At 41.2% G+C, this 15,725-nt stretch overlaps 2 protein-coding genes across 10 annotated transcripts in view; both read right to left on the reverse strand.

Annotated features, from left to right (window-relative positions):
* The window catches only part of baiap2a (BAR/IMD domain containing adaptor protein 2a), a 64,857-nt gene extending 57,974 nt beyond the window's left edge, over positions 1-6,883 (reverse strand). For 4 of the 9 annotated variants that reach the window (XM_065964903.1, XM_065964906.1, XM_065964902.1 and 1 more), the window contains exon 1: positions 6,672-6,883. In XM_065964903.1, coding sequence (XP_065820975.1) covers positions 6,672-6,743 — 72 coding nt within the window. In that variant the 5' untranslated portion in view covers positions 6,744-6,883. The remainder of the gene's footprint in view (positions 1-6,671) is intronic. The other 5 variants (XM_029279838.2, XM_020647269.3, XM_020647249.3 and 2 more) reach the window with 3 other exon arrangements.
* Positions 6,884-8,040: 1,157 nt separating this feature from the next.
* LOC109994794 (charged multivesicular body protein 6) lies at positions 8,041-14,626 on the reverse strand. The gene is made up of 8 exons (XM_020648280.3): positions 14,411-14,626; positions 14,099-14,208; positions 11,579-11,666; positions 10,915-11,001; positions 10,426-10,491; positions 10,194-10,274; positions 8,517-8,592; positions 8,041-8,411 (listed from the first exon to the last, which is right to left on the reverse strand). Exons 1-8 carry the CDS (start codon positions 14,474-14,476, stop codon positions 8,362-8,364), a joined length of 624 nt encoding a protein of 207 aa, XP_020503936.2. The 5' UTR covers positions 14,477-14,626; the 3' UTR covers positions 8,041-8,361.
* Between the last annotated feature and the right edge of the window lie 1,099 nt (positions 14,627-15,725).

A 15,725-nucleotide genomic window follows, 5' to 3' on the forward strand; every position in this document is an offset into this window, starting at 1 on the left:
CTGCCTTATCACTGTTAACAATTGAGCATGGTGCAAAAAAGCCCAAGGCACCCCCCCCCCCCTTCCAGAGGGGCGTGGTCAAACACAGCTCATTTGCATTTAAAGCTATAGACACAGAAACAGTCTGTTCTGAGCAGGGCTAAAATACAGAGTGTTTATAGTTCATGATCAAATACAGGATCAGAGTGGATTTATGAAAAAAAACTTGACAGACATGTTTTGGGGTACTCTGAGACTTATTGAAAAAGAGTATAATATGTGACCTTATAAAGTAAAAACAAAAAATAAACCCAACTATCAGCTACTCTCGGATTAATTAGTGGAAATTAAATGGTGGAAAGTTTTTTGAAGCAGACCAGAACCGCAGACAGACATAAGCTGTGGGTTAAAGCTAATACGCACTCTTTACTTTTTGCGATTCATACCGTTATCTTATTATGGCCGGTTATCGCACATCTTCTATTTTGCTCATATCATGCAGGCCTAGTACACAATCGAAAGTTTCAGTTAAGGTAAAGCACTATGTTTGCCATTCAGTAGTGTAGGTCAACAGGTGTTAAAGAGTTGTGTGTAAATGTGTTTTTTTTTTAACAGATTGGCATCAGATTGATACTCGAGCCGCAAATGTTAAGGTAACTGAATTGGTTTGGTAATTAAATGTATCAAAACGGAGTAATCTGCAAGCTCTTGCAAAACTAGGTGTCATTAACTTACCTCACATTAGAGGTCATGCACATGGTATCTAAGTGGACAAGCTCTGGGATTCTGGAGGTTCCTCCCATGACATTTCAAAGAAAAGCTTTCATTAAACTTGAGTATGTTTGCCACCAAATATATGGCAGAGCAGTTTCAAAATCAGACTACAACACGGCTTGATAGCTGTGTTTGGCCTGGAAGTGTCCTACAGGGGGTCTCTGGGGGGAAAAAAAACATGCTATCTATCCTGCCTCCACCTTTGAACTGCAGTGTCTCCTACTGCCGGCCCACACCAAATTATTTGCTTGTCTGAGGTCCGGCTATTTACTGTGTTTGTTTGCTTTGCTGTCATCTGCAGCTAGTGTGACCCCCCCACACACACACACACTCAGCTCGGAATCAGCCACTCAACTAACCCAGCACAGGCGCTGGTTACCACAGCAACCAAGACCCAGACTTGTTTGCCAGCTCTGGTTCTTTGACCAGCCCATTTATATTGTTTGAGGAAAGAAATGCATTAATCTGAAATCACCTCAAAATATTGCTCTAACCTTCATCAACTGCCACAAAGCAGTATGCTAATAAACAGGTGGTGGAGGTTGTCGTTTCTACAAAAAACCTGCAAACGCAGATTTTGCATGGTGGCTTTAGAGCTTTCACGGAGGTAGTCTATGAATTTTTGATGTGTTGTGTTTGGGGTCCAACAGCTGACCTCCTTGCAGTTTTCACCACAGTCCAAAATAGACAGAACACCATGTATCTGCTGCTTTACAATAATCAACAAAAAGTGAGTGTGTCTGTTGCTTTAGTCCCTTTACATCGCAGTGGTTAACTTTCACTTCTGTGCAAATCTCTTCACCAAAAAGGATCATCTGCACCATGTGGGTATGTGTTTTTTATACATTCTGAACAATAGCATGACTGGGCTGGGGCTCAGAGGAACACTGTGGTTGCATGCTCAGCTTGCCTGGTGGGTGTAGTGTGGCCAGAGCTACTGGAAGTAGCAGCAAAAGACATTACAGTGGCACAATCCACAGGCATGTTAACTGTGACCCACAATTGTAAGGCCATTGTCCAGTACCACTGAAGTACTGAAATGTTCTCTCTCTTTCTCTCTCTCTCTCTCTGCCTCTTCAGTCTTTGTAATTACAGCTTCACCCTCCTCAGTAATTAGGAACTATTTCAACAAGGATGTGGAATGTCTCCATCTATTTTCCCCTCTCTTCATCTCCTCCTCTGCTCCACCCCCGCAATAAAGCATCTCTCTGTACAGCACAAGATCATCTTTACGTGCTCAGGTTTTTGTGAATGATAAGGAATATTTGGGCGGGGGCAGCCATGTTAAAGAGGTTGACTTCTAAATCAACCTTTTTTCTATCAGCGCAGAAAGCTTCTTCTTCTTCTTCTGCAGCTCATATTGTGTAGCTTTGCATTTAGCACCAAGCATCTCCAGTCTCTGTCCTTGGGGAAAAAAAAAAGAAAAAAAAAGCAGCGATGAGTAAAAGAAAAGAGAGAATGTCTCTAAACCATCCGCCCCCGGACGTGCAGAGAAGGTGGGTGTGAGGAGCAGTAGTCCTCTCTCTCTCCCTCTTTCTGCATCACAGTCAAAGCGAATCTGCTGTTCCACAGGCAAGGGATGTTATGATAACTCCTGCAGTGCATAATGCGATCTTTTCAAAGCCCCGGGCAGAAGCAGGCATAAACTTGTTGAAACACTATATTCTGGAGGCAGATGTTGAGGAGCTGAAGGCATTTTAAAACTCCATTAAATGGTTTATTATGAAGGCAAGTGGCGCCTGATGAGATATACTGGGAGAAAGAAGGTAAATAAAGTGATGGATGGTGCCATTATTACAGCGACGCTCCGGGGCTACTGAACTGAGGACCACAGGGACAAACAGCAGGTCTGTATACACAGCAGACTGGGCTGGTTTACACTGGACGCTTTTTTTTGGGGGGGAGGGGCCTTTTACGAAGCATTATTCATCAATTACAACTCAACATCTCCTTTCTATCTCTCCCTGAAACACTCTCCTCCCCATTTCTTTTCTCCAGTCTTCACCAACTGCAAGTCTTTTAGCACAATGATATGACAGAAACACATAAGAATAATGGCACGTTGTTGCTAAGAGACCACCTGTTCAGATCTCCCACATGAGATTGTGGTGAAGCTGTAATCCTCTTCATCGTTATCAGAATGCCATTCATTGGAGGGTAGTGTGAATGTCCCGGCAATATTGCAACAGAGATAGAAAGGGGATTACATAACAAGACGCCTTTTAGGCAGAAGAACTCCATTTAAGATCAGGGTTATTAATCAAACACCGCACTGCAGCAGATTCAGACACGTGACACGATGAAGATCCAGGGAGAAGTGACCAATCAGCACACTTGATCCGGTCTTTGCCAAACAACTATTTAGAACGTCTTCACAACAGCCATTTGAGAAGAAAATGGCATCCGCTGTTTTCCAGGTTGTGTTGACAATCAGGGAGTGGTGCTGCATGGGAAAATGAGGGTTGTCCCGAGGACTTGTGGAGCTGCGACACACCCTACTCTTACCTTACCTCGGCAGGGTGTGTTCAAAAAAACCTGCAGTGCATGTACACTTCCTATGACAAAGACTCTGAATCAACACGAGTAAAAGTGGGATTGTGCAAAAAGGGTGTGTTCTAATGCTTCGATGTAACCTTTACTCTTCAGGATAAAAGTTTAGTAACAATCAAAAGTTTTCATTATGGACTAATTTAACACACAGCGCCGTTCTTCTCCACTCCAATTGGTTTAGCCGTTTGTTTACTTCAGCTTCAAGCCAGGATGGCCCCTTAGACTTCATCCATCGGCAGGCTAAGAGGCTTGACCCGGGGCACCACTTCTCTCAGACACAGTGACACGACCAGCTGGTGGAGATGACACACAGACACACACATACACGCAAAGCGCCCGGTGTCAGTCTTAAGTATCTGTCTCGGCCCGTCAGCGCGCGGGGAATGACTAGATGCCAATCGCCACGTCTGGAACTGCCTGCCTATGTGAGGGAGGAGAGCTGAAGTGAGTCACTGAGGATCACGCCGGGATTGCTGGGTTTTTACAGGGTTGACTCCCAATGTCGGTTGAGATAAAGTCATCTCCAAAACACTAAGGCGTGTCTCCGTAGCCTTTACCTAAAAGGGAACAGCGCTCACTGTGACATTCTGAAACTCCAGTCTCACCTTCACTGTGCTCACAGCCCCAGCCCTGTTAAACACACACACACACACACACACACACACACACACACACACTCAACTGGGCTAACATGAGTCACAGCAGCGCAGTTACCCCCTACATCCCTCCCTGGCGATTACTCAGTATCTGCCCAGCTGCTGGATGCAATGACTTTGTAGCTGCTGTGACTTTTTACATCTCCTCCTCCTCAGGAGATGTCTGGCTGCATGCAAAACAGTCACACACAATAAATGTCTGCGTCTGCATTCAAATGTGGATGCAGGAGGGAGAAGTTGGCAGGTGCTCTGGAAGTTCAAGTCCCATTCATTTCCCCGGAAGATTATGTTAGATGACTTCCTATTGGAGCATTTCCATCATCGAGAGGTGCACAAAAGTCTCTATACTTCACCGTTACAGCAAACGAACAGAAAAAAGATTTATAAAAAGGTTGCAGAACATCAAAAGGTTCAACTCCCTGATTGGCAGCTTGTAAGCAGAGAATATCCCGTCGTTGTACCCTGCAGTGTGGAACTGAAATAATGAGGTTGGACTCAGTTTAATTGTCACTGTTCTTGAAGTTTTTTTTGGATAAATTCTGCATCTATTCAATTATTTACATAAGTAATTTAAATTTTATCTAATTAAATTATGCAACACCCCTTGCAGCATCAACGTTCCCTCAACGTGGCAGGAAAGTGAAATTAAAGTCTGCACCTTAACTTAAGACAGAGAGTTGTTTTGAATCCAAACTGATCGCAGAGTTCAGCGCAGATAACCAAAGTCATTTTAAAAAGGGGATGTGGTAACATGGAGCATACTTACAGAAAGACTTCTGCTTTCCATCCTTTAAATTTGTTTGGAGTCAACAAACTGAACCCGTCTCTTTAAATATGAAAGCACACTTAGAAACTTGTTTTCACACTGCAGGGGAGAATAAGCAGTGGCTGGAGATAACACTCGCTGTGACCCGACCTCGTAGCTTTTTGCCACCGTGTCAGCTCCTCAGTGAGAAGGAGTCACTCTTCTTCCACTCACGCTGCTGCCCGTCAGCGATCCTGGCTGTCAGGAATCTAACGGGTGGGGGGGTGGGTGCTTTCACCCCAGGGACCCGAGCCCCACACTGCTGGGTTTGCACTCCAATGAGCCCGACTATGAAAAGACCTGTTCTCACCCTGACACCTATACCGTCAGTGTGTCCATATTGATTAACCCACATTTGTAGGAGTAAACACTTGAACCAACCCTGACCGACAAAAAAAAAAAAAAAAGGAATAAATCTGTAGGGCGGTGTGACCAATGGAGCTCAGAAATAGCCATCTGAAACGTTTGCTTCCCTTGTTGCCTCTAAAAGAAGCAGCAGTCAGTCTCTGCTCGTCTGACCTCCTTTCTGATGGTTGTCTATACCCCGGGGGAGAAGAAGCAGCTACCCATCACCCGTTTTTGGCCTTCTGTTTGGGGAACTATATGCCTGGCAAAGGGGCAGGGGCTTTAAAAAGTAGGGTAAGGGAGAAGGATGTGTAAATAGAAGCTAGGAATATATTTAAAGAGACCTTCTTTACTGTCAAGGAGCTCTGATCCAAATAGGCACCTGAGATGACCACAAGGCCCAGATAAGGAGCCCCTTAATGACATGAAGTTTTGTGTAACAATCCATCAGTAGGTGTTTGCAACTCTGAGATATGGACTGAACCCTGGAGTGGTTTTGCATAATTCCACAGAAAATCCATGTTAAAAAAGATTAGTTGATGAATGGATTTGTTATTCAACCAAAACTTAATCAGCGACCCTTTTACACAATCAATGAAAAGCGTGTGTGTGTACCTAAAAGAACAATGGCAAGCACTGTTAGTTAATTAATGGTAGTCCCCACAGACACAATCCCCACATAAGCCGATTCTTTTGTTTCACTGTGTTGCAGCATGTTTTTTTTTTTTTTTTTTATCCGCTTGTTGGAGAAAAACAAACAAATTGTTGACATCAGTTTTTAAGGGACTTCAGAAATTGTGATGGAAGTCTATTCCTCTTTTCTGCCATTTAAAAGACAATATGATCGATCAAAAAGGAGCAAAATGAACAATCCACTGAAATAAAAACAATACCATAACATTCATTTTAAAATATATACATGTTCATTCATTTCTTTGGACTGGAAATCTATCTTATTTGCAAGATACTGAGATACTGCATGCAAAGTGTTCACAGGGTTTTTATGTAGAACAGGTTTGAATGTTGAAATCCCTATGGGGCAAATGTTTACTTGTTGCAACAGATAAGCCCAACCTTGTCTGCCCGTCAAACACTGCCTTCTGGAATGCAATATGTCCCTATTTCAGCAAGAAAACTGGGCTGTTGAGTCCACTTGTATGGTAGAAATATTTTACACTATACAATCAGTGCAGTAGGTGGATTACAGGCGCAATGTAGGCTCGTGCGTGTAGGAATAGACTGAGTGAGTGACTTAGATTTTGTCAGCAATATTTTTTATTTTAGATATTTTTACTTAAAGGTCTTGGCTTCACTATCAAGCTGAGTGGAGGTGGAAGACAGTGGATTTGGTATATTGGCAACTGATCCAAAAAAAAGATAATCAAATGTGCTACTGCGCCTCTCCCTAAAGAGATTATCGAAGAAAAAAGAAAGGCTTTGAATGCGTCTTTACAACCAAATGGTAAAGTCTCACTTAAGGTGGAATTACACTAGAGTGTCTATCGGCTGACATCATGTCATTTTATGCGACCTCCAAACTTTATTCATTAGTTGAACCTTACCTTATAGACATTTTCCGTAACGCGGTGAACCTCGTCGGTGCGAGACATCGTGGAATCTTCAGCCAGGACCATAAACGTTGATTTTGGTGAACCGTGTATCCGTGTGAAATTAGAAGGGGAAAGGGGGGGGGGGGTGTACACGAGTCAGGTCAAACAAAAGGCGAGGCAAAAGGCGCTCGTGAGAGAGTGAGACGATGCTGCGCTCCTGAAACACCCCACACTCCAACTAAACACACCTTCCCTCTCCACAGCTGACAGCCTGCTGCTGCGTTCACGGACCCCTCCGCGGCTTGGATTTCTCGCTATTAACAGAAGTCCAAATTTAAGGTAGCCACAGAGACCTTGTAGAAGTATTACGTATTTACCTTTCTTGAATTAAACAACATTTATCTGAGAAATGGGAACCGGAATAATGAATCTATGTTGGAGAACTACAGTAGCCCATTTGAAAGGTTAATATTAAAGACTATTAGGATATTTAACAGACGGCGTTTATAACATTTTTTACAAGTCGCACTTACACTTGTGCATTCAGGCTAACAATCCAATATTTCCAACAGCATTTTAACGCAGCACCATTTTGTAGATTGTACTTCCCACCCCCATATCCACAGGCAAATGGGGCTTTCTTCAAACATTCAAATGTTTTTATTTCCCAGGAAAAACGTCACTATCCATCACGTAGGCCTATTTATGTTCACACTGCTCTCATGTACGTAACAGTGATTTTTAAACCAAAGGTCTTCCCTAAAGTTTGAAACCAAATTAAACACATCAGCCAACTGGAAAAGCATAAAGGTGATTGGAAAGAGCAGAGTTTTGAAGACAGTCTTCTTGTCATTTAACCAATCCAGCCAAACATAGACATATTAACAGTGCATGACATCCACCTGTAAGCTCCTTAGGATCAGTGTGGTGTTGTTATCGTTATAGAGAGAGAGAGAGAGAGAGAGAGAGAGAGAGAGAGACCTGTCCCTTAAAGTTTGCTCGTCTTGTTTACAAAAAGAAAATCTCTGAGTCATGACTTAAGCCTGTAAATAAGTTTTGCTTGCCTAATTGAGTCATCCATTCTTCATTCATTATGCTAATTAAAGTGCTCCTGTAGGATTTCCACATTTCGACCTGAGGTTTTCACTTTCTGTCAATAACCACACACTCAACTGAATGCATATGAGTGAAGACACCTGTTTAGAGACTGTCAAAAAGAAAACAAAAACGAGCAAGGAGCGCCCTCTTGTGGAGGAAGTATGGTATACAAACTGAAAAATGTGAGCAAAACTTTGGAACAACTTGACAAGACAAATATAACCTTACTAGTTTAAAAAAAAAGGGAAAAATAATTAGTTTTGAGAGAAAAGTCAAGAAGAGATGTTGTTGCCACAGCTCATTTTACTATGGAAAAAATGATTTTATGTGTAAAACATCTAAAAGTCAGTCTTTTAGTTGTGTTCTGCCAAAACTAGGAGAGTTACAATGTGACATTGCTTAATCAAAGTCCAGACATTTCACTTCCTTTATGTAGATGTTCAGAGGAGCAGAGTACAAACACAGTGCTGATCCAGTAAAAGCTGCGAAGGTGAACAGCAAAGGCCTCACCTTCATCAACAAACATTTAAGGATGAAATACTCAGAATCACAGAGTGGCTATCAGAAGAAAGACAGCCAAGCTTCAGTCCTCTCATTTGGTGTGTTACGCTGCCAACATCTCTCTCTCCGGTGTTTTCTTTGCTTCTCTCCTCTCTGGAAATGAAAGTCAAAGTAAAGCAAATATGATCAGTCTGGTACCAAAAGAAAATACACTTGTGTGTGGAATGAAATCTGCGTTGTGTGAAATAAGAACTGTACCTGGTTCAGCTTTAGCTGCCTCTGGGACTTCAGGTAGTGGCTCGGTGGGGACCTCTGGAAGTGCTACATCTTCTCCCTGTTTGTGACAAAGTGACATGAAAGTTAGAACAAAGTTGTATATCGTTTTGTTACTGCAACATAAAACGTGCTCTCAGTTCCTAAAAAGTTTGTGATTTGTGATGCAAGCTTCAGAATTCAGAAAGGGGGTCAGAAAGTAAGACACTGCTCCCTTTGTGACCCCCTCCCTAAAGTCTGTGAGACAAAGGAATTATCTTGAGACACCAACAAGCTTTAGCTGCTTTTAAAATGTTCTATTTAAAGTCACCTATGTATAGAAATGTATGTGGTTTAACCTGAACCTGTTTGATTGTATATTGGGTAAGGGTAGATAAACTACTCTTTTCCTTTTCTGTCAGACTGAGAAGACTTTGAGCAACGTGTCTTTGTTCAAGTGTAGAATAGAATAATGTGTGCTATGAGAGGCTTAGCAGTGTGTGTCATTTGGAATAATAATTAGATCACAAAAGCAGAGAAAAAGTCAGCTGTAATTTAATAATGATGAATCAACCAAATTGAATAGTCGCAAAGGGTTTCAATTATACAGCCCACTATGACATCAAATTATGATACTGTGGAGTGCTTCAAAATGTATCTCACTTCAGGGCTCAACAGTGTGGTTCAGGAAGTAAAAATCCCATTCATTTTCCCCATAACGGATTTCATTATATAGCCATAATGTCATAACCATCCAAGATAGACTAACCGCGAGCTACCTGAGTGAGAAATGATGGTATACGCTCGTTCGTGAGATATCAACCTCCTTTTAAAAAAACATGCTTTATTTGCGATATCGGGGAAAATAACTACACTACCCACGATCATAGAGTCACAGCTTTGTCTCTTTTTGGTGAAGCTCACTGTTGAGATGGCAATATTTCCCGCCCCTCGCCGCCGTATGCAAACGGATAGTTTCGCTAGTAGCCTAGCTAGCTAGTTAGCTAACACAAAATATACAGATAACCTTGTTATGATGCAGTGAATTTAATTATTATTATATATTCACACAACACAAACCACAAGACATTACAACACTTATATTCACAGTATAAACACTATAACAACAACTAAAGTTACGTTGAAGAAGAAGCAGTATCATTCGCAATGGATTATGGGATGTGTAGTTCCTTGACTCGAAAGGAAAATTATGTACACAGTCTTGTACCTTTGGCTTTTATTCTCTGTTTTTCAAAGCCGTTTATTCGCCAAATCAAATGTTTAATAATCACAAGTAGTGGGGTAGCCGGATGTCTTGGTTCCAGGCTTTAGTCTCCTGATATGAGGATTTTGGGAAATGTCAATGAAGGATTTGAATGGGAAAATTTACTCCTGGAACCAGCACTGTTGAGCTCTATTCCAGAATGATTCCTCTCCCCCACAGAGTGAAATGGTATTAATCTGGTTTTGAAACCATATCATTTTTGGTCGACCATCTCGACCTGACTCAGCTCTGAATCATGTCTTTAACTACAGCCCTGCTCCAAAGGCAGACAGCTAAAGCCAGTGGTTCAACCTGTCCTCAGTGTTTGTGTGTGTAATATATATGTAAGTGGAGCTGGGTGTGTGGTCAGCAAACATGTTCTATATCATTAAAGGTTAAACACGCAGCTTAACATTTACCTGAGTGATAGCTTCTAGCTCGGCTAAAACGGCGTCCTCGTCCTCCAGCGTCAGGGCTCCAGCCAGCATGTCATCTATTTGCTGCAGGAGATGGAAAACATGTGTTATCTAACGAGTGCATTATTTGGTGATGTAGAAAAAACATGGACAGTGATGGAAGCAAACTTTATTCCTTCTGAACATACACAAACTGATGGAAGGTGTAAAAGGCTGTCATCAAACAAACATTTACCCTTTGATATTCAATTGATTCCTGGGTCTCATCCAGGATTCTCTCCACATCTTCAATTGACATGATCTGTGACAAACAAGAAAAGTCATATGGGCTTTATGGAAATAAAGTGTTTTGCATGAAATGTGTTTTTCTGCAAATTTCCGACTGGCTTGTGAGTTTTCTCCAGCAAGATCTGTGCTCTGTATCCAAGGATGTGCTGCAGTCACACCGCTGTAGTCAAGGCTTTGCCTCTTAATCCTTTAATCTTCAAACAATGCGCAAGCAGCTACGCTAACACAAACCGCAAGCTTTCTCTGCTGCCACAATCCTTACCCAAGGATCACTTTAAAGAAAGTGTGCCTATCTGGGGAAACTTTCACGTTGTTGAAGTATACCCTCACATATTTAACGCTTAAGGCGGGTTTATTATCATGTGAGTGTGGGAGGCGCTTTCTCTGAACACAAAAGGCATGAAAAGAAAAGAAAAACACATGAAAGTGTACCTACCTCATGCATACTCTTCAGACAATCATTTCCAACCTTCAGCCCCTCAATGACTTTCATCTCAATTTGCATGAACTCAATATCTTGAACCTGTGAACAAATATTAGTAAGAGTAACAACACAACATTACAGATATGCATATCAGAACAAACAAACAAGTTCAAACATCTATTGTTGTTAAATATTGCACGCTTCAAAGGTACAATATGTAGAAATGTATTACAAAGTAGCAGAGAGCTCTTATTATTCCCTGCAAGCCTCGTCTTCATCTTTGTTATTTTACTGATTGAGAGCCCCCTGGTGGTGGAATCTTCATACTGTGCCTTTAATTTACTTAATCAACATTGATAATATATGGCTCATTATGTTACACATAGTAATGCAACAGAAATCTCTAATCTCAATCATTCTTCACAATTTCTCAGCTCAGATTTAGTTAAAAGTCAATTCAATTTTATAGGACGAAAAAGATGAAACATACATCTCTCCGATTGGGGAAAAAAGAAAGAAGAGTGGAAGATGATTTGTATTCATTGTTGTATTTCGAATCATATAGAAGCCTCGTTCTTACTTTTTTAAAGCAAATGCATGAGCTATCAAACCATATGTGTCCTTAACATGTGTCTTAGGTAAATAAAAACTGGTTGTGTCATTTCATGAAACTCACCATGCGCTCGAGGTTTGAAATCTGATTTTCAGTCTTGACTAGCAGCTGATCCTGATAGCGTTTTTTCTTCAGAAGCAGCAATGCTTTTCTGTAAAGACAAATAAAAAAGGCATCTTGTCATATCACATTACAAACACTATTTTACCTCAAGCTATTCAAAACATGTTCCAGCACTTCACAAAGCATAATACAAATGCAAAATTCAGATGATGACACCATTGGTCTGAACCTCAGGAGGCCGAAAAAACGTCAATATCTGAAGTTCAGCATGCTAAACATACAGTCAACGAGTCCATCCATCCATTTTCTTTCACTTATCCGAGGTTGGGTCGCAGTGGAAGCAAACGCATTCAGTCAAACCAGACTTCCCTCTCCCCAGCAGCATTTTATAGCACTTCCTGGGGGATGCCAGGCATTCCCAGGCCAGGCAGGATATATAATCCCTCCAGTGAACTCTGGGTCTACCGCGGGGTCTCCTCCCAGTTGGACATGCCCAGAAAACCTCCACAGGGAGGGGTCCTAATCAGGGGCCCGAAAATCTGATGAGCATTCAGTGTCATATCAAATGAAAACCTATCCCCAGAGTCACTAATATTACTTGTTCAACACAACCAATTAATACAATTGTTGTATTCTAAGATGGGAAGTGTTTTCAGTTTGTTTTCCTTTTTATGATGTTCTTTAAGTCATAGTGGCAATACTCCACAGCTTCAGATGGAAACATGATGAAAACATCTTGATCACATTATTTGATTTGGCAAACTAAGAAGAAGTAAAACCTAACCCGAGATTTACTGCAGATAACTTCAAAAATTGTCTAAATCAAGGGGCTGCAATGTTTTAAGCCAGATAGTATTGTTTGAGAGGCAATAAGGTTCAGTCGCTTCTTTTAAGGTTTACACTTCGAACAGGATGGTGTATCAGTAAGGACACAGGATAAAAGATGAGGAGATGTAGTAGTCTCTTTAACTGCCCTGTTGTTCAGCCGTGTTTATGTACTGTGACTTCCAGTATTGTTTGTATAGTGTTCTGTCATCGACTCAACACTGGAAACACTGTTTTATATCCGTACAAGGGGAGGAGAGATGACGTCACAAAGGTAAGGTATTAACAGAAACTATCATGCAGAGCACAGTGAACTTGTAATCTGCTTCTGTTGTTTCTGAACACGTGCACACTAGAAAAACTGGTCACGAGGTGTTTACATCCAGTGTTGCCAGGTCCGCTTGTTATAAGCGACTTTGGACTTGTTTTTCTGTAAAGTTGCATGCAAATATCATCAGTCACGGGTTGCGGGTTTTTGGGCTTGTTTTCTAAAGTGCAGGTGCTTGTTTGGGCTTTGCTCCCTTTATGAACCCCTACAGATTCTCTCCCAACTCTCCACAATAAAGCCAAACACGATCGCGATAGTTTGTCCATTTCCAGGATCCGTCCACAACCCCTTTTCTTTGGTTAGCCAAAGAGTGGGAGAAAGAGAGAGAAAGAGACTGGGTCCGACCTTAATACAGCATGCTGATGATGCTGGCACCGAAAACCACAAAAAAAACTTCACTAAAATCCATGAGGCTTAAGGACATCGATTTCACTGTTTCACATCAAAATGAGACAAGACAAACACACACACACATATATATATATATATATATACTGCTATACCTCTCTTTTACACTATGTGGTAGGTTAGGTAACCTGTTTGGCTTCATTTTATTTATTTGAGGAGCCAGGTCGCTTGTTTTGGGCTTGTTTAGAGCTGGTTGCTTGTTTCTCTCACGAAATCTGGAAACACTGTTTACATCATCCACATGCAGGAGGAGCATGATCAATTAAGACAAACGCCACAGCCTTTTATGCAAATATAAACATTTGGGCTCGTTATCCTCCACAAATAGTTGGTACATTTGTATATGCAAATCTCCAAAAGACTAGGGTGTATTTTATTGTGATGTCATTTGTTATTGTGCTGTCTGTCTTTGGCTGACTTGTCTTTGTTTGCAGCACCTTTTCCAAATGTTGCACATTGCTCATGTTTTTGGCGGCTGTGGACATTTGGCTGTGCTGTCTTTTGGTTTGTGTTGTTCGTATTTGTTGGTGTTGTCTGTGTTAAAAGCCATTTTCTTATTCATGAAATTGACAACACAGCGTTTTGTCACAGCATGTGTTGTCAAATTGAGGGCGTTTCTACGGTGGCCCTGAAGTGCAAAACACAACAACAAATCATAAAACACAACAACAAATCATAAAACACAACAACAAATCATATAACACAACAACAAATTACAAAACACAACAACCAATCAAAAAACACAACAACAAATCATAAAACATAACAACAAATTACAAAACACAACAACAAACAAGAAAACACAATGACATTAACTTTAGTTGTGTTTTTTGATTTGTTGTTGTGTTTTGCACTTCAGGGCCACCGTACATTCATGATTTTCTAGTATTTGCACGTGTTCTGTAAAATTGCAGGTATTGCGTTTTCATGGGCAACATGAAATGTGTTTTTGTGCTTACTCTTTCTTGCCATCTTTTAGGAGCTGCTTTGCAAGAAGACGCTCTTTGTCCAGTTGTAGGGTGATTCTCTTTTGATACTGCTTCAGCTTATCCCTCTGCTGCTTCAATTGCTGGAGCAAAAAAGCACAAATGTCATTTATTACAAAGATGTTATAAATGTGTGAGGAAAACATGAATAACCAATAGCTGACTAAGTCTGAATTAAAGTATATAGACTGGTAGCCTCAGCACCGTGCCTGCTAGCTTACAACACAGCGTGCCCTGTTTAAATGTAACGGGACTAATCTGTTGCTGAAGCCGCTAACAGCTCACCAAGATGGCTTTGTCCTGTTCGGTCACACGAGAAGGTTGACTCTTCCTCCCGAAAACATTTCCCATTATTAAGCAACATCACCTCCACATCCCCCTTCATCAACAGACAAAATATTGCCTTTGACAGAGCTATATGCCATGAATACAAAAAGCCGAAAGAGGCTAGCAGGGGGCTAGCTGTTTACCACCATGTCCACAGTGTTTCCGTGTTTACTACGGCAAGCGGAGTAGGATATTCTAACAGACGGCAAACTGAAGCGTTCATCCCACACTTCAAAAGTACATTTTCAGTGTTGTCAGGTAGACAGCAGAGAATAATATTGTGAAATGTCATTTTGGTATCAGCTGGGCAGGTAGGTTCACGAAAAATAAATTGATAGGCTAATTGTGTTGGGAGGATAAATGGGGCAATGCCGACAGAATTTGTCGGACATGCAAGCGCTGGACAAACATTCAGGTCACTTGTTGTCGAGCACATAGGCAATTTAAAAACAGTTCTAACCCTTTAAATGTCCCAGTACCGCTATATAGTAACAGGGGCCCCATTCGGTTTTTGAAATTTCACATTTTGAATAATGTGGAGTAACAATCTAGATTTTAAGGTGGAACATAGGCCTAATCCTTTGTAAATGCCATAGGTCTACATCACACCTTAAAAAACCACCCCCTCTCTTTACAGTAGGTTTATCCAAAATTCACGATTGAACCAGCAGGTCTGTCTGCACCTTAATATTTACAGTCTATGGTCTACACTAGTTCAAGTTCAAGTTAATTATAGCCATATCAACAATAGGAATTTGTCTTGGTGTGCTCATCACACACTGACATGAATACACAGACATAAACAACACATAATGCACGATACATAAAGGTGTGTAAACAGGTAGTGTTTCTCAACTGGTCGGGACCCAAAAGTTGGTCGCAAAGCTGTTTTCAGTGGGTCGCTGAATGTGTGCCTGGGGGAAAAAAATCAGTTGAAATGCCTATACAGCGCTTTTTAAACATGTTAGCTTTGTTCCATTTCTTTTTTTTTTCTAATTTTTTGTCAGTTTTTTGAACCGTCTGACATCCAAAGTGTAACATTTTTCTTAAACTCAATCTGATTGGTTGAAAAGTATCTGAAATTTGGGTCACAATGTTAACAAGGGAGTTGGTGGTGGGTCCTGAGACCAGTTGAGAACCACTGATCTACACAGTCACACACAGACAGGGAAGCTAGTTGCTGAAGTTGTTAGTAGAGCATTGACCCATTAAAATGTGTAAACATGTCTTGTAATAAGTTATACATACTTTTGCACCATCCAAAGATGATGTT

This window comes from Labrus bergylta, chromosome 16 (genome assembly GCF_963930695.1).
Source record: "Labrus bergylta chromosome 16, fLabBer1.1, whole genome shotgun sequence".
In the NCBI taxonomy this organism is placed as follows: Eukaryota; Metazoa; Chordata; class Actinopteri; order Labriformes; family Labridae; genus Labrus; species Labrus bergylta.